General features: G+C 36.8%; 3 protein-coding genes and 2 non-coding genes across 10 annotated transcripts; 3 read left to right on the top strand and 2 right to left on the bottom strand.

The window, feature by feature from the left end:
- The first annotated feature begins 3,513 nt into the window (after nt 1–3,513).
- On the top strand, nt 3,514–9,069 carry LOC111780693 (transcription factor BIM1-like). 3 transcript variants are annotated; one of them, XM_023661166.1, is made up of 12 exons: nt 3,514–3,759; nt 3,936–4,299; nt 4,504–4,581; nt 5,178–5,546; nt 6,078–6,180; nt 6,275–6,402; nt 6,502–6,610; nt 7,287–7,356; nt 7,428–7,523; nt 7,727–8,187; nt 8,424–8,553; nt 8,663–9,069. In XM_023661166.1, exons 2-12 carry the CDS (start codon nt 4,263–4,265, stop codon nt 8,765–8,767), a joined length of 1,686 nt encoding a protein of 561 aa, XP_023516934.1. In that variant the 5' UTR covers nt 3,514–3,759; nt 3,936–4,262; the 3' UTR covers nt 8,768–9,069. The 3 variants fall into 3 exon arrangements, with proteins under 3 accessions (XP_023516934.1, XP_023516933.1, XP_023516932.1); XM_023661165.1 differs by having other exon boundaries at nt 3,926–4,299; XM_023661164.1 differs by having other exon boundaries at nt 3,854–4,299.
- A 623-nt stretch (nt 9,070–9,692) lies between these two features.
- On the bottom strand, nt 9,693–12,825 carry LOC111780694 (O-fucosyltransferase 34-like). Its single transcript, XM_023661167.1, has 8 exons — nt 11,917–12,825; nt 11,763–11,830; nt 11,592–11,680; nt 11,336–11,501; nt 10,969–11,258; nt 10,677–10,881; nt 10,449–10,606; nt 9,693–10,351 (listed from the first exon to the last, which is right to left on the bottom strand). Exons 1-8 carry the CDS (start codon nt 12,242–12,244, stop codon nt 10,096–10,098), a joined length of 1,560 nt encoding a protein of 519 aa, XP_023516935.1. The 5' UTR covers nt 12,245–12,825; the 3' UTR covers nt 9,693–10,095.
- Nucleotides 12,826–17,013: 4,188 nt separating this feature from the next.
- LOC111780696 lies at nt 17,014–21,793 on the bottom strand. 4 transcript variants are annotated; one of them, XM_023661169.1, is made up of 6 exons: nt 21,279–21,790; nt 20,827–20,927; nt 20,546–20,643; nt 19,926–20,158; nt 19,389–19,441; nt 17,014–17,476 (listed from the first exon to the last, which is right to left on the bottom strand). In XM_023661169.1, the coding sequence occupies exons 1-6, from the start codon at nt 21,664–21,666 to the stop codon at nt 17,453–17,455; spliced, it is 897 nt and encodes a 298-aa protein (XP_023516937.1). In that variant the 5' UTR covers nt 21,667–21,790; the 3' UTR covers nt 17,014–17,452. The 4 variants fall into 4 exon arrangements, 1 of the variants encoding a protein (XP_023516937.1); XR_002812886.1 differs by having other exon boundaries at nt 17,448–17,476; nt 19,528–20,158; nt 21,279–21,793; XR_002812885.1 differs by having other exon boundaries at nt 19,389–20,158; nt 21,279–21,793.
- Nucleotides 21,794–21,897: 104 nt separating this feature from the next.
- TRNAF-GAA lies at nt 21,898–21,970 on the top strand. The gene has a single exon. It is a non-coding gene; the product is annotated as a tRNA-Phe (tRNA).
- A 1,107-nt stretch (nt 21,971–23,077) lies between these two features.
- On the top strand, nt 23,078–23,213 carry LOC111780754. Its single transcript, XR_002812897.1, has one exon. It is a non-coding gene; the product is annotated as a small nucleolar RNA Z247 (small nucleolar RNA).
- The last annotated feature ends 3,042 nt before the right edge of the window (nt 23,214–26,255 follow it).

Genomic DNA, 26,255 nt, shown 5'->3' with positions numbered 1-26,255 from the left:
AAAAAAAAAAAAAAAAGAGTACAAAATAATATAGTAATTTTGGAAAAATAGATAAATAGAAAGGAAATTTATTTATATTTTATATTTAATTTGTAATCTAGGCTGTAAGGAAAGTAAAGGAACAGATGGGCATGCAGGGAGAAGAGAAGAATGTGAGGTCCAGCGAGCCAACAGAAAAAAGAAAGAAGAGGAGGAGGAGGAGGAAGAGGAAGAATGAGAAAGGATCACGTGGCAAAGCACGTGAGTGGGAACACGTCATCAGAAAACCCTGTNGGTTAATTAGGCTTCTTTTAATCTTTCTTCTCTTCATTTAAACTTGTTGAATTTACACGGACTGGGGTGACCAAACGCAAACGTAACGGAATCCGTTAAAACGGGGGAGAGACGGCGTGAAAAAGTGGATGGATAAAGGCGGGGAATAGAGTTTGGTTTATTAGGGTCCCCACCGCACGCGAGGAGGCGGAGAGATGAAGGGCAGAGGATGGGCGCACGTGAGAGGGTTGGGGAAAATCACGTGCAGTGACCATNGTGAGAGATCTCGAAAATGACCCATACACGACAGGTCAGTATGGAAAAGCGAGCTCATGCTCCCAGCCTCCCCACTACCCTTTCTTTCTTTATTTCTTTATTTTTTTTTTCCTAAATTTATTTATTTATTATCTTAATTAAGTAAAATAGAAAATTACTTTGTCCACCCTCTCCTCTCCGCCTTTTTGGTGGGACCGGGCCCGGAAATTTGTGGGTCCTACCTGGCAGATTTCTCTCCACGTGACGCCGTCACGAGAAAGAGAGATGTAGAGATGGAGAGATTCAGATATCCCACCGCCCCTCGCATGCCCGGCACGTGCCTCCCCCCGTACTATTATTTCCCTGCCTTCCCTTCTCCCTTTTTTCTTTTTCCTTTTTTTATCCATCAATTCTAATTTCATCTTCCTACCATCTAAACCACCACTTTCTATTTCCGGCCTTTTACTTCTTTTTTTTTTGGCAGAGGATGGGCGCACGTGAGAGGGTTGGGGAAAATCACGTGCAGTGACCATTCAATTAAAACGACATCACTTAATACCCCTATCCGTCATCCTATTCTTTGGGCCCTATACAAACTCAGGAACTAAATGGTCCCCTCTCACAATTTCCATCTCCCTCACATGCCCTTCCTTCTCCCTCTAAAATCCTCCCCATTATATTTTTATTATTTATTTTTTTGGCATATACTTTAAACTCTCTCATACGTTACTGGGTTAGGACAATATTAATTTTAATAATCCATCCTCTTTTTATTATTATTATTATTATTATTATTATTNTTTTTTTTTTTTTTTTTTTTTTTTTTTTAAATTTAAAAAAAAAAAAACTAAATTATTGTATGACTTACCTTCCAATTTCAAAACAATAATTTTATGCTATANTATTATTATTATTATTATTATTATTATTTCATAAACTTTAATATAAAATAATAGCTCAAATTCAAATTTTAAAAAAGAAAGCCGCCTTAGTCTACCATACAATGAANTATTTTTATTATTATTTTATAATTTCAACTCTTACAAATTAACCAAAATTATTTTCCGTTATTAAATTATTTCCTTTGCTTATTTTAAATATACCCTAAATTTAGTAAATATAATCACATGTTTTTTTAATGAAATTAACTATTTCATGTTTTTCTAAAAAATTTAAGATACAACTTTGTTGGTTAAAAAATCAACATTAATTATTTATATTATTGAAATTCAAAAAAAAAAAAAAAAAAAAATTAAAAAAAAAAAAAAAAAAAAAAAAAAAAAAAAAAAAAAAAAAAAAAAAAAAAGCATTGCTTAAAAGAAAATAAAGTGGGTACTGCCAACGTAGTGTGTTGAGTTGGCCACGTGATGGAGGGGAGGGAGAGAGGATGTGATGGGCAAAAACATTTTTTTAATCACGTGATACCTTCCGGATGAAACGGAGAAACTGCCACGCGTGCATTGACATCAAAAAAATTAATTTGTGTATTAGGCTGTAATTAAATTAAAGTAATGGAAAGTTTGATTGGATATTATGCGACAGTCACGCGCTTATGATTTGTTAACGGATCCCTAAACGGATTTCCTTCTCCAGAGAATGTTTATGTTACGGGGGAAACACTCTGTTCTGTTACCATAATAATAAATAATTTAAATTACTATTTTTTTTATTTTATTATTTATTTTACCGCCACCTCATCCACTTCATTAATTCCCGCCATTTCCGCGGCCGCTTTTGCTGCTTCCCCATAATACCTTTCCCCGTTCTTTGCGTACACTCATAATATTGTTTTATTAATATTCCAATTTTAATTTCTCTACTTTTAATTAATATACTTTCAATTAACTAAAATATTTTTTTAATTTAAATTAATGAATAGTTGTTTCTTTGTACCAGAATCTTTTGTTACTTTAGGAACCATACGTACATGTAGCTCTCACCCTACCTACCCTTGGAACTCTCAATTCCTTTTTTTTTTTTTTTTTTTTTAAATAAATATAATTAAAAATATTAAAATTAAATTTTATTTTTTTCTTTTTGGGTGAGAGGGACATGAGCAGAGAGTTGCAGGGGTTTGGTCGGCTGTGCTAATCCGCAGTTTCCTTTTTACGAACGTCGTCGTTTTCCGCAGTTCTTTTTGCACGTGAGTTGCAGGTCAACTTCACCTACTTTGCCCCACTCACTCACCGCTCCTCCCCATTTTTTTTACCCCATTTACCTTTTTTTAATTCCGTAAAAATTACTACTCTTTTTTNAAAAAAAAAAAGGTAAATGGATAATTCTGGCGGCAGGTCAGATCAGCTCCAAGATTCGGTTGCGTGAATTTAATTTAAATTAATGAAGCAATAAGCATATGATATAATATATATATGTGTGTGTATACTGCTTGTTTATGTGACCTCCATGTTCTTCCAGTTTTATTAGCGATATTATATTTATAGCAAAGGGATGTGAACCTTATATTATATTCTTTTTAAAAATATATGTTGCTAAATACATTGTCACGCCAAGCTGTTACCTGTTGCTTTATGTGCAGAAACATTGTCAATCATTTTCCAACTAAATCTAATTACATTAACCGGCTTCATTTATAACTCTTTTTAAATTATTTTACTATAATAATTTATAAATTAATTCAGTTCACATTGGGATTTGTGGCATGATTATTTTTTTTAATATATGATGTGTATTTTATTTATTAAATGGTATGAATTTCAAGCGTGGAAATTAGAATTTATTTATTTTCAATTGCGTGTTCCCTAAAAAAATAAATACACTATTTATTTTTTATTTTATTTTTTTGTATTAAAATGTGAAATTGATTGGCCTCCGTGAAGCGTTACCAGACATAGAAGGAAACGGGATGGGGAATTCGTGGAGTGTTGTGAGTAACGCCGTCAGCCCCGCCGGAACGTCGTCTGTCAAACGGCGTCGTGGAACAAATGGAAAACAACTGCCTTCAATTCGGAAGGAGGGACAAGCGCCGTGTGTATAAAAGGATCTGACTGTCACTGTAGGGAGAAAAGAGGGAGTTTCTTCCGACCTCAAGCCTCGTCTTCCGCCGCGCTGTTTGTTGTTCTCTTACAAACATTGGATTACAGAGACAAAAGAATTCAGATCGAAACCTGTTCTTTTGTCATTTTTATAACAATCTTTGGAGTTTTCGAGTTTTTGATTTAATCCGGCCAATTCTGAGGATAAGGTTGCAGAATTAAACTCCATTATCGTTTTGCTCAAGCACTCTTCGAACTGGTAAAACCTTCTGAATTTCAATTTTGTTTTGATTTGAATTCTCGCGTTTGCTGTTCGTAGTGGAATGACTTCTTGCGTGTATCTTGGATTATAGATCTTCTGAATTTTGTTGTGGTGAAGAATTGTTTTCTCCATAATTTGATGATCGGAAGTGATTTTGTTCAAGAAACAATCAGAATTCAGGAATCGCGCGAAAAGCAAGTACCGAATGCGAGTATAAGAAAACCTAGGTTTGTCGTGAAGAGACTGAGTTCGTTTCGTCTTGGAGATCTTCAGCAGCCGGAGAGTTGCTCCAGATAATTGTTATTTTGGCTGATTTCCATGCCTGGTGTGGATCTAAGAATTAATTCAAGAAATTCCACTCTCTTTTTCGCTCCGGAATCCAACAATCGAGCTCTGAATTTCCTGGAGCAGTTCCATTTCCGAAGCGATACAAATCAAAATTCCGTGAGAATTCATCTTCCTGTTGTGGAAGTTCAACTCCAAAATTGGCAAAAATTCCGATGGAACTTCCTCAACCCCGTCCGTTTGGAGCCGAAGGTACTTCCTCTTCCTCACAAATCCAAATTTAACTCGGATTGCTTATTTTCCATTTCAATTGTCTCTGTAATTACCAGTTCTGTTTGTTTTCAACTAGAAAATCGATTCAACTTTCACGTTTCAACAATAAAATAACCACAAAAATTTAGAATCCCGAAACAGAAATTGGTTTAACAGAATATAATCTTGAACGTGCTTGAACAGGAAGCAAATCAACACATGACTTCCTCTCACTGTACACCCATTCAAGTCCACAGCTAGATCCAAGACCATCTCAACAAGGTATTCATTAATTTCTTTTTCAATTTTGATTTGAAATATTTTTTTTTGTATTGAATTAAGGCCTGGGGCTTATATTTAAGAGGAAGGGAAAAGGGAAGGAAATCGAGAAACGTATATGCACGTGATACGCATTGAATCATGAATCTGGGGCCATCAAACATTTATAAAAGCGTAGTCTCAGGCAGGCAGGGCTGGCTGGGCTAACCGTATAAAAGCGTTGCCTCAGCGCTTAGCAGCTACCACCCAATTTCTGATTGGGAGTAGCGGCGTCACTCCGGGGACCCCTCTGGCCCTTGATTTGACATCTCACATGACCCGATTTCTTCCTCTTTTATTTTTTTTCCCATTTCTTCACACTACAGCTAAAAATTGGTTTTCTTTCCTTTCTTCTTTTTCCTTTTTTAAATCTCCATTATCTACCTATCATCTCGACTTGATAATTCATTTGAAGGTTGGAAGAGTGTGATTCAAAATCCTACATACTTTTTTTCTTTTTGGGGTGAAAAATTAGTTTAATAATGAGTAGTAGAAACAGAATGATTTTTGCAATAAATTAGGATGGTTTTGGTTTAACGATTTAATTTCGGATGGAACAGGTGGTTATCTTAAAACACACGATTTCCTGCAACCACAAGAGCGCATAAGGAAGGGCAGTACCAAGGAAGAGGCGGATGTGGAGACGCCACCGCCACCAGCACCGCCTCCTTCCGTCGAGCATGTTCTTCCCGGAGGAATCGGGACTTACAGTATAAGTCACGTTTCGTATTTAGATCAGAGGGTTCTGCCAAAGCCGGAAGGGTCAGTTTTCACTGGTGCTCGATCGAGTAGCAGCGCCGAGAGAAATGATGAAAACTCCAACGGAAGTTCTTTCGCGGCGGGCGGAAGTGGATTCACTCTTTGGGAAGAATGTGCATCAAAAAAGGGAAAGACAGGGAAGGAGAATATTGTGGGAGATAGACCCCATGGTATGAACTAACAAAACCTTCTCATTTTGCATTATTGCATGCAAACACTAATATCATTCCATTATTATTTCAAGTTTTAGAATAATAAATAGTTGAAAATTGAATGGTACATAATCAGATCTGTTTAATTTTTTTTTTTAATGGTGTTAAAATTGGCTTAAAAGGAAAAATAAAATAAAATATCATTTTGGAATGTGAAATATGAGACTCCTTTGTATTTCCATTACTGATAATAATTACTATATTTTTTTATATATATATATTTTGTATTTCCAATACAATTTAACCTTAAAAATATTATAAAAATATTTTAATTTCTCTTGACGTTAAAGCTTATAGGTGTATATATTGGAATTTTAAAAATTATAAAAAAAAAAAAAAAGAAAAAAAAAAAGAAGGGAAATAGAGAAATAAAGAATCGGGCTTAGAGTATGGGCTGGGCTATAAGGTGTTTAGCCCATCCAGCAAATCAGTAGTTTCTGTTCTCTTCGCTATTTTTATTATTTTCTGTCAATTGTGGGTTGCGGACAGAACCTCGGGCGAGCGCGAGCCAATGGACGGCGTCCGTGGACCGGCCGTCGCAATCCTCTTCCAACAACCATCACAACGCTTTCTGTTGTCTCTCATCCTCTCAGTCAGTTTTTATCTCTCTCTCTCTCTCTCTCTTTCTTCTTTTCAGTTCCATTCTGAAATTCGAACTGGAACTGATTCCAAGGAAATCTTAATAGGCCGACAGGAACGAAGAACCCAACCTTCATGGAGATGCTCAAGTCGGCCAAGAGTACCTCTCAGGACGAGGAACTTGACGACGATGGTGACTTTGTCATCAAGAAAGAGACCTCTACCGCCAATAAGGGTATTATGCTAATACCAGACAACAATTCTTCCAAATTTCTACTTTTTACTGTATTAAATGCATCTCCTCGTTACAAAACGTTTCGAAATGTTTCTGCAGGAGGATTGAGGATTAAAGTTGATGGGAACAGCTCTGATCAAAAGGCGAACACTCCTAGATCAAAGCACTCTGCTACTGAACAGCGAAGAAGAAGCAAGATAAACGACAGGCAAGCGTTTCTTCTATTATTCAACTTACAGTTTGTTCGTTTGTCAGTCGGTCAGTGAATTATTGCTGTCAAACGGAACGTCTTCGATGATTACCTTTTTTCTGATCTGATTTGCTTATATACTCGATAATATGACGGCAGCTTGCAGAACCTGTAGTGTAAATTGCTGTAACGTTCATATTAGGATTGTAATTCTTGGAACGTTACAGCAATTTACTAGTATTTTAAAACATGATTTCAATTTATGACTACAACTTGAGCTTCATTACTTATGGCCAAATCATAGATTGATAGAATTTACACAATTCACACCCCTTTGTCGACTATATCAGGGGCGAAGTAGTTGAATTTCGTGTGTCAGCCTAGCTGTTTTTTTTAAGCTCTGGCGGGATACCTTTATGGATTAATCTCTATTGGAACGAGAAATGAACAATGTTATGCAGTGTTTTTTTCTGCACCCCTCTTGAAGTGTTCTTCGCAGTAGTTTCTGTAATAATTATACCTAAGCAGATGCTAGTAGGCATAAGTATAAAAGTCTTTATGTAGCTCCTCTAGCTTTGTAAAGTTTATTTGTCTAATGAACTTTTCTCTCTCCTATATTAAAGAGAGGTAGCATTGCTCTTGTAGGTTGGTACCAACTACTTCTTGTATAACATCTTTACTGCCTATTATACAGATTTCAAATGCTTAGAGGCCTCATTCCTCATAGTGACCAAAAGAGGGACAAGGCATCTTTCTTATTAGAGGTACGCTTCTTGTTAATTCCCTTTACTCTTTCCATGTTTCATTTTATTGACTTTGCAAATCTTTTTTTCAGGTAGTCGATTACATTCAGTTCTTACAAGAAAAGGTCCAAAAGTACGAAGGTTCATACCAAGAATGGAATCGTGAAATGGCAAAACTGGTGCCCTTGGTAATTGCATGCTTCNTTCAATTTGTAATTTGAAAGATTGCCTACTCTAGTTTTTAGCTTATGGATCGGCATGTTTTATATGTGCAATTTGTCTATGAAGGAATTTGCATGTGGCTTGTACTCAAGGTCTTAATCAATTTAGTAAATTGATCGTCCTTATGCAACTAAATTTTATTTCTACATTTAACCTTTTGGCTGCACAGAGAAACAACCAACGGAGTGCAGATGTTTATAACGATCAATCTCGAGGGATGAGTAGTGGTTCTGTTCCTGCACTAGTTTTAGCAGCAAAGTTCGTTGAGAAAAATACTCCGTTATCTCCAATTGTTCCTGGGAGTTCACATAATGTGGTAGATTCTGACACAGGTTCTGCTTCTACCTTGAAAGCAGTCGATCGCCATTCTGGAAGAACAAGTAATGCATTGCCGTTTCCCACGATAGTGCCGCCAAAACTCTATGCATCTACACGGGATGGAAGTGTAGTGCCTCAACACCCAAAGCAATTTGCATCTGAAACGGATCATCCCTCATTACGTCCCCAAATCCGGTCATGTGAGGCCAGATGCCACAATAGCGATGTTGCTGTTGCAAGTGAAATGCAGAAAGAACAAGATTTGACCATTGAAGGGGGCACCATTAACATCTCAAGTGTATATTCTCAAGGGTGAGCTTTTGTTATTTCTATCAGCTTGGCCATTTGACCTTCTTATCTCTGTCGTTAGTCTCTTTAATCTACTATTTCTCTAATGTTCTTGTTCAATATGAATCATAAGCCTTCAAATTTGTTTATGTGGAGAGGTTGTTACCGAGCATCTACCATATTGGTGGGAATTCTTATTGTATAAGCAGCAGTTTGACTACCGAACGACTAATCAACTACATTTTGATTTGGGCTTGCAGGTTATTAAATACTCTCACCCACGCGTTACAGAGTTCTGGAGTGGATCTATCGCAGGCCAGGATCTCTGTGCAAATAGAACTCGGTAAGCGGGCAACTAGGAGAGCCGTATCTCCAACATCTATTGATAAGGTAATCTGATGCTATCTTGATCTTATTTCTCTACTTTATCATATGATCTCATGCCTAGAAAACAATATTCATGTTATATGACTCTGCTACACTGTTTCATTATTTATAGGATGTCGATATTCCCATAAACGATATGGCAACCACGCACTCTAGAGCTTCAGCGACAGAGGATTCTGAGAGAACCACAAAGAAGCTCAAGACTGCCGAAAGCTAGTGTGAGAATTCCAGTCTTTTCGTGATCGTTCATAATTTGTTCATTTTTTAGGGGCGACTCTTTCCTTTTTTGGGGGTTCCCATGCGTCTGCCACTGGTTTCAAAACCACACAATTATCCAAAATTTATGTCCAGCTTAATTCATTTTTCTAGGGATACCTACCCTACACAATGGTATGTAACATTATCCAAAATTCTTCTTTCTATTGTCATAATTAAGGCTTCCACCATAACATTGAGAAGCCGCTTTTTCTTTTTCTATGTAAATTATAATTGCATTTTTATGGAAAGCCTTCTCCTTCATCAACTGGCGTTTAAAAGGAATGAAAAGTTAATGTGGCATAGTCAACAAGGAACACAAGTGAAAAAGTGACAAAAAAAAATTAACAATAATTGAAGGAATATATTCCAAATTAGTGCTTGGTTTAATTATGAAGGCAGGTTTCTTGTCCATGACTCTAATGCTGTGTTTTACTTCTACCAACCCAAGAAGCTGAACAAGAATCCATGGGTTCTTTTTGTGGTTTGGATAAAGTTTTGTTCCACTTCCCTAAATTCCAAGCCTACTCTTCAAAGGAAACCAATTAGGAGACAAAAACCAACCAATAAAGAAGCATCCATTTTTTTAAACCAATAAGACCTCATCTCCTCAAGCCACTACTCTCCTGTCACTTTCTGAGAATCAAGCATCCTCGAGAACTACCGATAGGATATAATACTTGGTAACTCAAGGAAATAGGCCCCGTTTACCAACTCCTAGCATTTAATAACTCATTTTTCATTCCCAACTAAAACAATTAGTTCTATAAAGAAATCACTCTGGTGCTGCTGTGCATGATGATCAAGAGAAGAAAACCCATTATTTATTCTGTCAAAATGGCCAATTCAGATAACTGAGAGAGACCCTTACTGAACTGGAAGGAAGAAAAGTAACTGTGAAAATGTAGTGTTATTTATGGTATATCATGACAACATAACATATCGAAATCACATCATTGATGGCTGATCAGAAAGAAACAAAAACAAAAACAAAAACAAAAAAAATTGGAGATGGCTGATCAATTGTGCCTTCTTCTTCTGTGTAGGATCTTCTAACTTCAACTGCTCTCTTCTTGCTCTTGCTTTTGCTCTTGTTCTTGTTCTTCTTGTTCTTGTTCTTGTTGTTCTATACAGGTATTGCATATTATGGCATAACATTAAAACATGTCCTCCACAGATTCTGTTGGATTCTTTTGAAATTGACCTCTCATAGTGTTCCCAGAATGCATGCGGGGAAACTCTATTTAAATATCTCTTCCGTAATAAAATCTAGAGATATATTTATGTCAATCATGCACTTCTGCTACTCAATCCTTCCTCCTCTGTCAACTGCAGACACTCTTCTGGGTTAGAATAGAAATAATCTTCCTCTTTAGGCCTCTCTGGAATCACCATTCTCTTTGTAGGGCTCCCCCACCGACCTGCATGAGCTTCTTTCACTGCAGATGAGAATTCACCCCACTTCAGCTGTTTTCTGTTGTATTGATCTATCAGATCTACAAGCAGCCTTCTGTCCAATAAGATTGTCTTCTTAAACCCCAGAAATCTACAAAAACATAAACAAACAGTCAGTTCTCAGATGAACAATTGTGTAACTGAGCTTGAATTTTTAAGCAAAAGATGACACAAACTGTATATACCACCTGCGATGACCTTCGACAACTTTCGCCATGTTTCCGTCGAATGTAGGAACGAATATATCACTTTCCAACGAAACTAGATAATCTAAAGCTGCCATCTGAGATGAATGATTCTGGAAGAACCCAAGTTCTGAAGGTTCCAACAATGTCTCCTTTCTAACCTGTTTCAACAATCCAAATGGCTTCAGGACATGATCAAATACCGACCCGAGCTAAGAGATTTACACTAACCACTTTTGGAAAAGCCTTAGCAAGAGCAGCCATTCTCCTGTTCCCACCATATATTTCTCCAGCAGCAATATAAATCTGGATATTTGGATCAATATCCAGTGCTCTCAGTGTCAGTGCAGTTTCTTCAGGTGTTAATGGACATAACCCATCTTTCCTTTTCAACTCAGAGTTTATAATCTTTTCTTTCCACCAGGGATAAGCATATCTACCAACACAACAATGATCAGAATAAGTTCTCACACTCATAGCATATCTACCAGTACCACACCATTCGGTAGAAGAACGGACTAACCTCATTCTTGTCAACTCTTCAACCTCTTCATCATTGCAGCCTTGGGTGCACCCAGAAAATGCTAACATGTCCATTTCATATCTGAGATGAAGAACTAGAAAAGGCCCATTCTGTCTTAGCAGCTTTATAACTTTTCTTCCCAATTCCTCAATCTGGGAAGTGAACCTCAACGCGCTGAAGTTTACCCGGCACCGCAGTTTTTGAATCTCCATAGGTTGACCATTGTTGGCGAGTCGAGCATCGGTTCTATTTAGATGCACAACCTTATACTTTTGAATAAGAGGAAGAACCTATAATGAAGACACAGACAAGGTTCTATCAAAATGAAGAGATACACAGATTGTGCAGTTTAAAGCTGAAAACTGACCTGATTATGGTAGTAAGATATATCAGACCAACTAATTGGTGGCATGGAATAAATCCTTCCCTGTTCCACTCTCTTCTTGAGCCTGGGAGGCAACTCCTTCAATATGCGGACTTCATCTCTGAGTGATGTAATGAAGTGTTGTACATCAAATATGTCCTGGAATTCACTGCAACATCATCGCCAAACAAAGCTTGTTCAAAACTAGATATGAATCCATTGAGAAGATGAATGAATGAATGGATGAACAAAAGCAAACCTGGGGTCAGCCCAAAAGGAGGTTTTATCTAGCTCAGGTACTATAAGGGTCACATTCAAATATCTTGCAATTGTTACCATGTCACAAATCTGTGAAGCATTTAACAGAGTAAGCACTCAATATGTTGGATGGATATCACAATTCACAAGGGTAAAGAAGATGCCCACTCACTGCAGCTCTCATTTGATTGAGCCCACCATTGCAGGAGACCATCAGGTAACCATTGTTCTTATACACCCCTACACAAACAAGAACAGAATCAGAATCAGAATTGAAAGACAGACGGCTTATGAAACCACCAAAATCATGTAGAACAAGAACTTACTCTTAGGAGGAAGAACTATTTTGGGGGGAAGTGGAAGAGGCTTATTAGGGATGATACCAAACGCATCCACTGATGCAGATTCCTGAGAGAAACAAGATGGCCAACCCTTCAAAACCCTCGGCCCCCACGTCTCCCCCAGCGCGGTCAACTGCACGATGCACGTCCAAATCAATATAGAAGTCATTGCACGGATCATCCATAGCTTCATCTTCGATCTCGGCGACACCATTGAACTCTTAAGCTTCTCCACTTTGCTCTCTCCCAATGCTTTCAATCCCATCACCATAGAGCTCTTCAATGACCACTTCTTCCTCTCTACCCTGCACATCACGATCTCCCCCGCTGCATCTTACAACAATTACAATTTCCCCTCCTAATCCGACGAGATCCACCGCCAATGCCAACCAGAGTCTCAATCTAAGGGCATCTAGAACAAAAACCCACCACTCAAAACAAACCCAAATCTCAAAACTCTTCACACATTACCATAAAAACCGCGCTGAAATTGTCAGTCTCCCAAGACTCCGCCGCATCTAAACTCACCCAACTCCTACTGCATTTCCCAGATCAATTAAAGCCTCTGAATGGGATCGTCCCAATTGGGAAGCGAAATTCAAATCCCGAAATGGAATTGGTTGGTCCGCCGACAAAAATGCCGACCCCCCACTGAGCTCCACCACTCTCCGCCGGCAAGGTTCGACAGCACAACCGCAAAAAAATAGACCGATATAAAAAGAGAGAAAAAGAGAGGAAGAGAGAGAAAGATAATGACTTCGATAAGCAAAAGGATCGTGGCCGAGAGTATTCGCATTCCCAAACAAACACACGGAGGAGAGAGAGAATAGAGAGAGAAAGTCAGAAGCCGTACACCTCAGGAAGTTAACCCGCGAGTGACTGTGAGGGAGTTTGGTTTGGGGCTCCGTGCTCACCCATGGTTAAATAAACACACCAATAAATGTACGCCAGCTAAACATCAAGAAAACTGGACCCACTCTCTTCATGACGTGTCGTAAATCAAACGGGTCATATTTCCACGTGGCAGGCTCCTACGGCGGGATATCAAGATCCGTATGCTATGTGGGGGTCATTGTACTCCTCCTTAGATTTGCGTGCATTTAATCTGCTGACGATTCGCCGACAATATATGGCGATATTTTACTAATTTTCCGCCGGTACTTCAGTTAAAACTATATATATATATATATATATATATTTAATTTATTTATTTATTTATATTTACATAAAAATATATTTGGAAATTCCAAATACTACCTTTTGTTATTTGTTTGCTCCGAATTTTAGAAATATAATTAATTGCCTCGTCTTATTTTACTCATTAAAAAAAAAAAAAATTAAAAATTGTTACTTTCCTTCCAATTTAAGTTTTATGCTTTTTTTTTTTCTTTTAAAAAGAAAATAATACTAATTTTGCTAATATTCATCTTCCAGAATTAATTAATTTTTCATCCTAATAAATATGGTTTCTTTTTAAATAACTCATACAAAGTATTGGACTTTTTCCTTTCTCTAAAAACAATAAAAATTATATTTAGAATTAATGGACCAAAAATAAATATATTCCTATCATCTCAACTTTTCTAATTTTAGAGGTAAGAAAAAACAATAAATCATTGCTAAATTTATGAGACCGAACTATTAGATGTAGAGTTAGAGTTGACTTTAACATTGTGAAGTGAGGGGATGATACTGTAAATTTAAGCATAATTCAACTGATTAAGACATATTCTTTTGGTCAAAGAGATTCAAATTCGAATTTTCATCCACTCATTTTGAATTAAAGAAAAAATAAATAAAACTTATTACAGAAGTGTCTGATCTAAATCTTTGACTCATAGAAAACGTACTAATGTTTTACTAGAAGATAAGTTTTAGAAAGAACTAAGTAGAGAGGTCCAACACGCAAATTCACATTTCGATTTTTTTTTTTTTTTTTCGTTTTATATATATTCCTTTAAAATATAATTTTTAATATAATACATATTTTAAAATGAAAAAATAGTAGTAAATTTAATAATATTTCATGAAACATAAATATAATTTAGTATATTTATTTACTACTATAAACATAAATATATTAAACTAATTTTGTGTTTTAATTTCGATATATATATATAGATATAATCAGAATTTCTCCTCTTTTCCTTTTCTATTTAGCTAATAGAGAGAAATCTCTGTCGGTTCTTTCTCATTCTTCACTCCATTTAAGGTGAGGCTCCTTAATGTTGGACACAACATTTTTAGTGATTATCGGTAGAGTTTTGTAAGACAAATATATGTTACAAAAAAATAAATTTAAATAATAAACAACAAAGAAATTTGTAAGGAGAAAAGGTTAAAGTGTGTTTTTTATTTTATTTGTTTATAAGCATAAACCCTACACACTCTAATCGGTGAATTATTTCCATTTGAGTCATTACTGGGTTGCCAACTAACTCCGACCAGTAAAAATTAAAATGTTTATGTGATACAATTCACAAATTAATAAAAATTAACATGTCGGTCGTCATGTAAATAATATCACATATTTCTTTCAATTTTAACATAGTAACTATCTTCACAGATACTAAATTAAATTAATGGAGAAAATATGGAAAGACCGAAAAAAGAATGGAAATTAAAATACAAATTGAGCATAAATGAATAATATATTTATTTATTTAAAAAGAAGTGAGAAATAAAAGAAAACCAAACCATGTCAAACAAAATAAAGCAAACTTTTAATTATGAAATCTAATATTCTAAAAATAATTTATGGAATTAATGTAAAAAGAGAACCATTGACGGACGATATATTCGCGATAAAATCTATTTTGATTGCGTGGACTGACAGCTGGCTTTATTTTCAGGGAATTTTCGCCGTTCAACTGCCGTTACACTGTCGGTTGCGACGTCTTGACGGAGCCTGAACTATGACAGTGCCACAACCGCAACGGTCGTTTTTATTCTCACCGTCTCCAAAGCTTCTAAGCCGTGTGATGAAAGTGATGTCCAGATGTCAGAATCTTGTCGGTTGTAGGTGGGTCCATGAAGCCACGTGGAACGAGCTCGCTTGAAAGAGATGTCCTACTTGGACAAGCCCGGCTTCCACCTCACGCGCCGACCAGAGAAAGAGATTGAGCACCACACCCGCTAGATTCGCGTGAGCAATCGGTAAGAGGGAAAGAATGGGTGTCTCAACTGTGAACTCTGAACTGCAGTGGGCCCCAGGACCACGTTGTTATTTAGAACTGGTTCGGTGTCTTTTAGGGGAGTGGCACGTGCTAACTTGTCGCGCGTGAAAGCGCGTGTTTCTTTTATTTTTACCCATTATTACATTTTTACCCATTATTATTTTTACCTATTAAAAAAGCACAAAAAGACGGCTGTACTGTCGGGACTAAATTATTATAAATTTGAAATACTTATTAATTAGGATGAATTTTTATACTATAAAAATTAAATTGTTATAAATTTAAAAGTATATAAATTAAATTATTATAAATTAAAAATTAAATAACTAAATGGTTTGATTATTTTATAATCAAAAGTATTTTAAAACCATTTTAGAGTTTGAAAATTTCAAATGGACTATAATATTAGGGAAGACTTTGATTTTAATGGATATAATCTTCCTTTTAAAAGATTAATTTGATCAATTATTGGTTCAATTGCAATTCAATATTTACTTTAATTTGTTTAAATAAACTTCAATAAAGAAAAACATGACTCTTTTTTTAAAAAATTAAAAAAAATTGATTATCATATTTATAAAATTGGGACGTAACTCATATAATTAATATTGGAAAAAATAATTAGTGATATTATGTGAATAATTAGCAATTATTTCAATAAAATAATAAACCAATAGGGCTGACATCTTCAAGGATAGCCACCATTAAGGTTTCGAGCTAAGGGTTGACTAAGGATTCCACAATGGGTGGCTTAAATAAAAACATTATTTTATTTTTTGTGGGATTTTTTATTATTATTATTTTTAATTCGTGGGTTTCTTAGAGCGTTAAATAAATAAAAAATTATTTTATTTTTTGAGTTTTAAGTAGGTTATTTAGCTGTTATGTCATGTTTAAATTAATTAATAATGATCTAAGAGTGAAAAATAAGTGAAAAATAAATATTTTTAATTAATGTTAATATTTAATTAATCAAGATGCCCAAATCATCTCTTGGAAAAAAAGGGATTTCTAACTTCAAGAGGCAGCTTATATTATAATGTCAGCAAAACAAAATAAATTTATTTCCAAGGAATATCCCAACTTTGTATGAATTTGAAGCATGGTTTTAAAAATATATATAAGACAAAATGTAGCAAATAAGTTGTCACAAGTTGAATACAATGTGTTTGGCCTAAGAAATTTATAAGTGGTTGGATGGTCCATGTCCAATGCTTGGGTAGCCAACGCGAAGCAAATGATCGGATGATATTGTATATCTATCTTACTGGTTAGATGTTTAAATCTTGAGCTCTTTTGTTATGTTCTGAATTAATTTGAACTAAAACACGTTTTTTAATAAATTTTAAATAATTAAACATATTTTAAATTCTACAATTGAAGGTAAAAGATCGAACTATTGATTTTTAATATAGTAATTAGTATCATATCTACTAAGATAAATACTTTTCTCGACATCTGAAACGAGATTAAATGATTAGAATTAGTGCGTTATAGTTTAAACTCGTCATTCCAACTAAAAAGTGGATAATATATGGGGAAAGAAGTTCTTTAAATTGATTTAGCCTAAAAAATTTATGTAATTATAATTAAACATCATATTAGAAGTGCTTTCAACTTACATTTCTATCATAGACTTTACTTCTCATCTGCACAACAAAAGTTTAAATTTGTCTAAATCTATCGATTTACTTTAACTGAAGATCTAAAAATATTGAAGTTAGAAATTTAGTCGATAAATTTTATAGTGTCTTTTTCATTTTTAAATTTTTAATTATGTGTCTAAACTATCTTAAACTTTACAAAGTGTTTAATAGGCACTTAAACGAATTTCTGTATTGTTCGCGTTCTTGCATTTTCTAAACTCAACTTTTCTAAATCTGAAAAAATCTAGAAATTAATTATATATAAAAATGAAAGTTTATAGATGTATCAACTTTGGAGACCAAATAGACACAAACTTAAAAGTTTAAGAACGTTTAAGAACTAAACCTATAATTTAAACAAATATTAATCCTACACCAAGAAGGGCCAAGCTAAGGTGCTGAGTGCTGTACAAAATCAACCAAAGGTCCAAGTATAATACAGGATTTGTGTACATGGGAACCTCCCTCAGTGGCAAGTGTGAGAAGGGAAAAAAAAAATAATGAACATATAAGCTTCGGTTTCTCCTGCACAGGTTCAGGTGCACACGCTGCTCAGTGGAGTGATAGAAGAGGACTTCAAATGGGTTTTTTATTGGATCATCATTTAGCCCACTGAACTCTGCCACCAAGAACGGAAAAGACGACTTCAAATGGATGAGTAGCAATGATTTGATGTGAAAACACTCCTGCTGTTGTCTCCTACAATTTGTCTTTCTCGTCATCCTGTAGGTTTAAGACAAATTTCATTACGAAATAATAGGCACACGATAAAAACATAAAAATGTAATCTGACTTAGAATTCCACCACCAGCAAAGTTCAGCAGCAATAAAAAGTGAATTTGGAGTGATGAATGACTAAAAATGTTTTTTTTTTCTTAAGAAATTATAGTGTTTGGTTCTAGAAAAAACTTGTCAAAATTTTTTACTATCAAAAGTGGCTAGAGAAACACTAAAAATAGATAAAAAGCACTTAATGCTTTTAAAGAAAGCAACTTGTTCTTTCTTTTCATGAATCCTAATACAATATGTATTTCACTTAAAAAACACTTTTAGGAGAAAGTTAGTACTGTGCAACTAAGAATTCGGATTACATGGATAGGGTGTTCAAAATCTGTCACGGATGGGTCTGAGACATCAGATTATCGGGAATCAAAGAATGAACCAACGGGCTTGATGGTGTTTTTTCGAGGAGCTTTTTGCATTTGGCTGTCAATGGTTCCATAAGAATATCACTATGTTTTTTAAGTCAAAACCCTTGTTTGAACATCTAATGGAGTTATATGACTTGGGCTTTATTTGACATCACCCGATCCCCACAGCCATGAACCTTAGAAGGGGACTTTCAAATGGACGAAAGCAATGAATCGATATTAGGATAAGAACAAGTAGAACGTCATCTACAATTAGTATCTCGTCGTCCTATGGATTGAAGACAAAATTCAATTACCAAATAATAGGTATACGATTTTGGTAACAAGAAGAGAAAAATGAACATTTTCAGATTTTGACTTCCAGAACTAGCAAATTACAGTAATGCATGAAAGCTGAATTTACAAGGTTGAAACTGCAGTACAGCTAAATATCTGAGTATTCCTTAGGAATTCTAAGTGTCCAAATTACCTTACACGCCTCAACTATTCACATGAGACAACTACCTAATCCTACCCCTGGTTGTCAAGATACCTCGTACGATATCAAATTCTATGGAGGTTGTGTGAGATCCCACATCGATTGGAAAGAAGAACGAGTACCAACGAGGACGCTGGGCCTCGAAGGGGTGACTATAAGATCCGATATCAGTTGGAGAGGGGAAGAAAGCATTCTTTATAAGGGTGTGAAAACCTCTCCCTAGCAGACGCGTTTTAAAAATCTTGAAGGGAAGCCCGAACAGGAAAGCTTAAAGAGGACAATATTTGCTAGTGGTGAGCTTGAGCCGTTACAAATGGTATAAGAGCCAGACACCAGGTTGTGTGCCAACGAAATGGGGTGGACATCGAGCAGTGTGCCAGCAAGGACACTGAGCCCCGAAGGAGGGTGGACACCGGGCGGTGTGCCAGCGATGATGTTGAGCCCCGAAGGGGGGTGGACACTGGGTGGTGTGGCAGTGAAGATGTTGGGCCATAAAGGGGGGTGAATTGTGAGATCCCACATCGATTGAAGGTAGGAACGAGTGCTAGCGAGAACACTGAGCCCTGAAATGGGGGTGGATTTTGAGATCCCACATCGGTTGGAGAGTGGAACGAAGCATTCTCTATAAAGGTGTGGAAACTTCTCCCTAGCAGACGCATTTTAAAAAACTTGAGGGGAAGCACGAAAGGGAAAAAAACAAAATTCTGTTTGAAAGAACTTGCTCAGATTATGGATTTCGTTTGAACGTTGTTTTGAATTGTTCCTAGAATAGAACTAAAATCAACCTATTATAAATCCAATTAAAAACTCTAATCGTGAAAAAAAGCAAATATATGATCACATTCTCTGGTAGGAGTTTCTAAATCCAATTAATGACCACAAAATCTCAGCAACATAGTAACACAAAATTCATAAGAAACTTCAATGAAAACCTTGGGATGCCAGGCACAAGAGATTAGTCAAACGTGAAAACAGGGACGTAAAGCAAATGATAAATTCTACTTACCGAACTGTCAACCATTTTGTCAAAATCATCATCAAAGCCCTCATCTCCATCATCTGAAAAATCAGGAAGAATATCAGTGCAAGCAACCTCAAATGACAAAATGACATCAACAGTATAAATGAACAAGCAACTATATAACTGTACTGTGCATATGCTATGCCCATTGCTAATAATTGCACCAAATAATGTTTGAAGCCATGGAAATGACCAATGGCAGCCACTCCCTCAAATCACTTGTTTTCAATCCAAGAACCACATTTCTCTAGTCTCTTCCTTTCAGATAAAGAAGTGAGCAGATTTTTTTCTGCCTCAGAAAAAACGTCAGTAGGGACTAAAAAGGATATATGCCAATTGCTAATACAACCTCTTGACAACAACAATTTGTCATACTGTTAAAATTAACAAGCTTGAATAGACAAAATCAATAACGTCAAAGGAACAGATCTTTGTTTGAACTTTAAAGATTACGTAGAGGCATGATTTCTTTGTCTGAAATCTTTAGTACAGAGCAGACATCAATAAATTGTGGCACTGTACCTGGACCTTCATCGCTGTCTCCAAGATCCCCAAGAAGAAATAGGTCCAAGTCTTGGTCAGTTGATGAGGAGGTTGGAGCATTTTTCTTCTCCTGATCACTTGATGAAAAGGTTGGAGCATTTTTCTTCTCATGAGAATTAGATGTTATTTCAGTTTTATCAGGTTCCTTCTTTCCATCTACAACCTGTGTAGCTGATTTCAGCATGACATCCTCCATGTACTTTTTCTCATAGCTTCAGAAGTAAAAGAATATAGAACAAGAAAATTTTGAAATTTCGTTAATGAAATTCTATAAGAAAATTAAGGCCTGAAGATCAAGATACAAACAAAGAGTTGACAGATTGGTAAGAAGCTAAGTGTACACAACAACAACAACAAAAAAAAAAAAAATTGAAGTTTTTAAGTTTTCAATCCAGTATCTTTTTGTTCTTAAGGTCATCACCACATACATAAAGCATTTTTTGCGTTTCCCATGCCCCATTGTATACTTAGTCAAGGCTTATTAACTTGTTCCTTTGAATCAATTGACAAGAAATACAAATCTAGAAGCTGTGACGATTTCTGTAATCAAAATTCAAAGTAAGCTAGAGTCAAGGCTCGAACTCAAGACTTAAACTTACGGTGCAATGTGTCTATTAACCAGCAAAAAGTAAATCCTCCAGAATTTTCTCTCTTTCATAATGCGTGGACACAATTCATAACGTAACGTAGAAATTTCCTGCCACGTTACATAAAAATGAAGGTTAAAAAGCATGTATACTGCAACAAAGCATGTTATCTACGAAAATGTAAATTCATTTCTCAAGCTCATCCACAATGAACTGTGAAATCAAAGTTCCTCTCCAGTGGGTAGAGAAAGCTACATTCATCTTCACTGGTGACATGTTCATAATAGTAATACCTTGACAGTTGAAAGAACAAGGCTTGCATGCTTCGTCTGCCACACAGTTAGATCCTGACTAATGTTTGAGACTGTGGGGATATTGGACACTTGTGAATCATCTACGCAAAGGGAAATGAACCAGTTTAGAAACAAGGTCTAGGTGATAGAGAAAATAGAAGAACATATTACAGTTATTCCAATTAAGGTCTTCGGATGGTTCATGCCAATGAAAGTAGTTCTTCAAATTCAATGGCCCCCTCTATTGAGTTAACCTTCGGTGTTCGTCAATTCAGTATCAGTTAAGCCTAACAATCTTCATTTCTAGAGCTTAAATGCTTGATGATCGCTGACTACATACTTCCCCTGTGTTACCTCCAACCAATCCCCCTACTGATACTTAGTTCTATGATCCTCAATCTTTCAACCAACTAGCCAATAGAACGGAGAATTCAAGAAAACGAATCAATTACCTTCGAGTGGGAAATCCCGAAATGTACTCATGGTGATGCCTTTGACAAAGTCCCTCAGCTCTTCGTTTATTCCAAACTTCTGCAAATCCTCCTCCTGCATCTCTACTTCGGAAGCGTTCTTCTCAAGAGCGCCAGACGACGGAGTCCCCCCGACCAAGTGCTTGATTAGATCGGCTCGCTTAGCAGCTTCTGCTTTAATTTGATCAGCTCGCTTCGAGGCTTCAGTAGCGAATTCCTTGGAGCGTTTAGCAGTCACGGAAACGATATCGGACAAACTAGAGGATCCAATCGTGAGCTCTTGGGAACGCCTTGCAGCTTCCAGAGTCAGCTCCTGAGAGCGCTTCGCTGCTTCCTCGGCGAAATTCCGAGCTTTGTTCCAAAAATCCATGGCTGAACCTGAACGTTGAATCTAACTTCGCGCGCTCTCTGCTTCTTCGTTTCGGTCTCGTCGTCGACGGGAGGAGAGAAGAGGAAGGACGAGATCCAGTGAGGGAAGGCACACAATTTCACGCTGGTCTATGTAACAAATATTGCAAGTCGCTAATTGGAATATTAAAAATAAAATAAAATAATTTAATATTTCAATAGTTTAATAAACGATAAAACGATAAACAACAATGCGGGGATAGCTCAGTTGGGAGAGCGTCAGACTGAAGATCTGAAGGTCGCGTGTTCGATCCACGCTCACCGCATATTTTATATTTTTCGTTTTCACGACATTCATTTCATTCCAAGTTAATTTGGGCCTACTTCAGGACTTACAAATGGCTCTACTTTTATTAATCTAAACTATTTTTTTTATAATAATAAAAAATAAAAATAAAAAGAAAAGATTAAGATGAGTAAAATAATATTTAAACCTAAAACGAAGGCGCACATTCTTAGTTTAAGTGGGAAGGAAAAGTGTAAGAAGGAATTGAAGGCGGAAGGGTTGGGGTGTAATCCATGTGCTGTGACTTTTGTACTGATACTTATCCATTGGGAGTTGGAAGAAGCTTCCACGACAGTCCCATTCCTTCCTCTTCCAATTATTCTCCAATTCCGCCATTTCCCCACAGTTTCCTCTTTAGAAACTCGAGCCCCCTTGTTCTTGTTAGAATTGGTCAATCCATTAGAATAGCTTGAAGTTAGTCATGCCATAAGAATAGGCTTACTTCGTTAGTTTCCTATGAAATCGGATCTATTAGTTAATCTTTTGCCAATATAAATAGAATATGTCCTCAATAGTGTGAGGCACAGTTTTGCATAAACTTGATATGGTATCAGAGCAGAAATAAGATCCACGAGATCCATAGCCTCTGCTGTTAGACATGTCAATCCCAATCAACACAATGTCTTCTCCGTCGATCAGTCAGGTGATTAGTGTTAAGCTTACACAAGAAAATTATCTACTGTGGTCTACCCAAATCCTTCCCTACTTGCGTAGCCAAAACCTTGTTGGTTTTGTGGATGGATCCATGCCTGCACCAAGCCAGACGATCGCCGTTGAACCAAGTGAAGAAACAGGGAATCGCAAAATTATCATCAACCCTGAGTTCACAGTCTGGTACCCCCAGGACCAGCTGGTACTCAGCCTCATCAACTCATCAGTCACTGAGGAGGTTCTCAGCACGATGGTTGGAATCACCACTGCACGAGAAGCCTGGATTACGCTGGAGCGACAATTTGCTTCCACATCTCGAGCAAGAGCAATGCAGATCCGTATGGAACTCTCTACTATCCAGAAAAAGGACATGACAATTGCTGACTACTTTCGTAAAGTAAAACATCTTGGTGATACACTTGCTGCCATTGGCAAGCGAATAGAGGATGAAGAACTCATCGCCTACATGCTGCAAGGACTTGGTCCAGATTATGATCCTCTAGTCACAAGCATTACAACCAGAACAGATGTATACACTGTCAGCGACGTGTATGCTCACATGCTGAGCTATGAGATGCGGCACTTGCGTAAGGGTACATTTGAGCAACTTTCATCTGCTAACAATGTCAATAGGATATCCATTCGTGGAGGTGCCAATGGAGGTCGAGGTAGTCGCGGTCGTAGTCGTCAGTTAAATAGTGGTCATGGACAATCAAGGCGTACTGTGAACAATCCTGGACGTCAACCATCAAAGACACAAAGCAGCTCAGGCATTGTCTGTCAGATTTGTGGTAAGCCCAATCACGATGCTTTGCAATGCTGGCACAGATTTGATCAGGCATATCAAGCCGAAAATAATCTCAAACAAGCAGCTTTGGCAACAAGTGGATACACTAGTGACACAAACTGGTATGTTGACACTGGAGCCACAGATCATATCACCAATGACCTAGAGAGGCTTACCACCAGAGAACGCTACACTGGCACCGACCAAATTCAGGTTGCAAATGGCGCAGGTTTGTCTATCTCTCATATTGGGAATTCATTAATTTCTGGTTCATCTCTTGTTCTGAAACATATCCTATATGTTCCTAAAATCAATAAGCACCTAATTTCAGTACAAAGACTAGCATCTGATAATAATGCTGTTGTAGAATTTCACCCAAACTATTTTTTGGTTAAGGACCGAGTCACGAAGAAACTCCTGCTCCACGGTAGATGTAAGAATGGCCTATACGTTCTACCGCATAATTTCAGTCAAGCCTTGCTGACAGCCAAACTTTCGAAAGAACAATGGCACAGAAGGCTAGGGCACCCTGCATCTCCAATTACCATTAGAATTCTACAAGATAATAATTTAGCTATAGATACTAATATTCCCTCTTCCTCAATTTGTAATGCTTGTCAATTAGGGAAAGCACATCAATTGCCATTTGGTTCTTCTCAGCATGTATCTACAGCACCCCTTCAATTAATTCACACTGATGTATGGGGTCCATCCATTGCGTCAGTAAATAATTCCAAATATTATGTTTCCTTTGTTGATGATTTTAGTCGTTATGTTTGGATTTACTTTCTGAGATGCAAATCTGATGTTGAGTCTGTGTTCCTTCAATTTCAAAAACATGTTGAAACTATGCTAAATACCAAAATTCGCTCCGTCCAATCAGATTGGGGGGGTGAATACCATCGGTTACACAATTATTTCAAATCCACAGGCATTGAACATCATATCTCCTGTCCTCACACACACCAGCAGAATGGGTTAGTCGAAAGAAAACACAGACACATTGTAGAAACTGGCCTTGCTTTACTCGCTCAAGCCAACATGCCTCTATCCTACTGGGATGAAGCTTTCAACACAGCTTGCTTTCTTATAAATAGAATGCCCAGCCGAACCATACAACAAGACACACCACTTCATAAATTGTTTGGTAAAAGTCCAGACTACTCCATGCTTAGGGTGTTTGGCTGTGCTTGCTGGCCTAATTTAAGGCCTTACAACAACAAGAAACTGAGTTTCAGAACTACTAGATGTATATTCTTGGGTTATAGTTCTTCTCATAAGGGATATAAATGCTTAAATAGAAGTACAGGACGTATTTACATCTCTAGAGACGTGGTTTTCGATGAAAATATTTTTCCTTTTGAAGAATCTAAGCCACCAAACAAAACCACAAATCCACATCATCCTGTTCTACTTCCAGCCTTAGCCAAACTTGCTAGTTTTTACACTGAAAATGCTCTTACAGATATTGAACCAGTTGTTAGTAATTCCCATATGAATGATGGTCAAACTGATAATATTGCTAGTGACAACTTGTCTGGTGTCAGCTTATCTTCTGCAGATAATACAAGAAGTTCAGAGGAAATTGCAGAATATGAAGCTGAGAGCAGTTCGATCAATGCTCAAAACCAAACTCATGAACATGTGTCTGATCAACCAACTGAAGCAGCTAGTCAACATCCAATGCGAACAAGGTTGAGAAATAACATTGTACAAGCTAAACAATTCACTGATGGAACTATCAGATATTCAGAAACCTCAAGAAAATTCGCAAGCGCTGTAACTATCACAACTCCGATCATAGAGACTGCTACTGAACCTCGAAACCTGCAGGAAGCCATGCAACATCCAAGATGGAGAGGAGCAATGAATGATGAGCTCTCAGCGCTAAAACGAAATGCCACTTGGGATCTAGTTCCACCCAAACCTGGAATAAATCTCATTGATAGTAAATGGGTGTATAAAGTGAAAAGAAAAGCAGATGGGTCAGTTGAAAGATTAAAAGCAAGATTAGTTGCCAAAGGATTCAAGCAAAGATTTGGTGTTGATTACACTGATACTTTTAGCCCTGTGATCAAACCGTCAACAATCAGGGTCATTCTTTCGCTAGCAGTAACCAAGGGCTGGAATATGAGACAAGTTGATATCCAAAATGCATTTTTGCATGGAATTCTGAAAGAGGAAGTGTACATGCGACAACCACCAGGATTTCAAGACTCAGCCAAACCAAAGAATTACATATGCAAGCTCAAGAAAGCCCTTTATGGCCTGAAACAAGCCCCAAAAGCTTGGCATTCAAGGTTGACTGGAAAACTTATTGAGTTAGGCTTCAAGGCTTCAGTAGCTGATTCATCTCTTTTTATTCTCAAAAACAGAGAGATAACTATCTATATGCTCATCTATGTTGATGATATAATTATTGTGAGCTCCTCTGATCAAGCAACCGAAAGGTTGATTCAGAAATTGAAAATAGATTTTGCAGTAAAAGATTTGGGTGGTCTTGAGTATTTTCTGGGTATTGAAGTCAAGAAAACACGAGATGGTATCATACTGTCACAGAGACGATATGCCTTAGATTTGTTGAAAAGAGTAAACATGGAAAAATGCAAACCTATGTCTACACCAATGGGTTCTGCTGAAAAATTATTCAGAGAACAAGGAATACCCTTATCAGCTGAAGAACAATTCAAATACAGAAGTACAGTGGGAGCACTACAATATTTGACAATGACTAGGCCTGATTTGGCATTTGCTGTCAATAAAGTGTGTCAATATCTTCATACACCTACTGATGCTCATTGGGGTGCTGTGAAGAGAATTCTTCGTT

Source organism: Cucurbita pepo, chromosome LG18 (genome assembly GCF_002806865.2).
Source record: "Cucurbita pepo subsp. pepo cultivar mu-cu-16 chromosome LG18, ASM280686v2, whole genome shotgun sequence".
Taxonomy (NCBI): domain Eukaryota; kingdom Viridiplantae; phylum Streptophyta; class Magnoliopsida; order Cucurbitales; family Cucurbitaceae; genus Cucurbita; species Cucurbita pepo.
This window is presented reverse-complemented; position numbering and strand designations above follow the sequence as displayed.

What these genes read in the sequence shown, in the direction of transcription:
- LOC111780693 (XM_023661166.1), top strand. Translation starts at nt 4,263, where the DNA reads ATGGAACTTCCTCAACCCCGTCCGTTTGGAGCCGAAG. An exon ending in TGTTGTCTCTCATCCTCTCA is followed by an intron (nt 6,181 to 6,274) that starts GTCAGTTTTTAT and finishes AAATCTTAATAG; the next exon opens with GCCGACAGGAACGAAGAACC. An exon ending in AGAAGCAAGATAAACGACAG is followed by an intron (nt 6,611 to 7,286) that starts GCAAGCGTTTCT and finishes CCTATTATACAG; the next exon opens with ATTTCAAATGCTTAGAGGCC.
- LOC111780694 (XM_023661167.1), bottom strand. Translation starts at nt 12,244, where the DNA reads ATGTGCAGGGTAGAGAGGAAGAAGTGGTCATTGAAGAGCTCTATGGTG. An exon ending in TCAATCAAATGAGAGCTGCA is followed by an intron (nt 11,681 to 11,762) that starts GTGAGTGGGCAT and finishes AATGCTTCACAG; the next exon opens with ATTTGTGACATGGTAACAAT. An exon ending in GTTGTCGAAGGTCATCGCAG is followed by an intron (nt 10,352 to 10,448) that starts GTGGTATATACA and finishes ATGTTTTTGTAG; the next exon opens with ATTTCTGGGGTTTAAGAAGA.
- LOC111780696 (XM_023661169.1), bottom strand. Translation starts at nt 21,666, where the DNA reads ATGGATTTTTGGAACAAAGCTCGGAATTTCGCCGAGGAAGCAGCGAAG. An exon ending in TTGTTCTTTCAACTGTCAAG is followed by an intron (nt 20,644 to 20,826) that starts GTATTACTATTA and finishes GTAACGTGGCAG; the next exon opens with GAAATTTCTACGTTACGTTA. An exon ending in AGACAGCGATGAAGGTCCAG is followed by an intron (nt 19,442 to 19,925) that starts GTACAGTGCCAC and finishes CTGATTTTTCAG; the next exon opens with ATGATGGAGATGAGGGCTTT.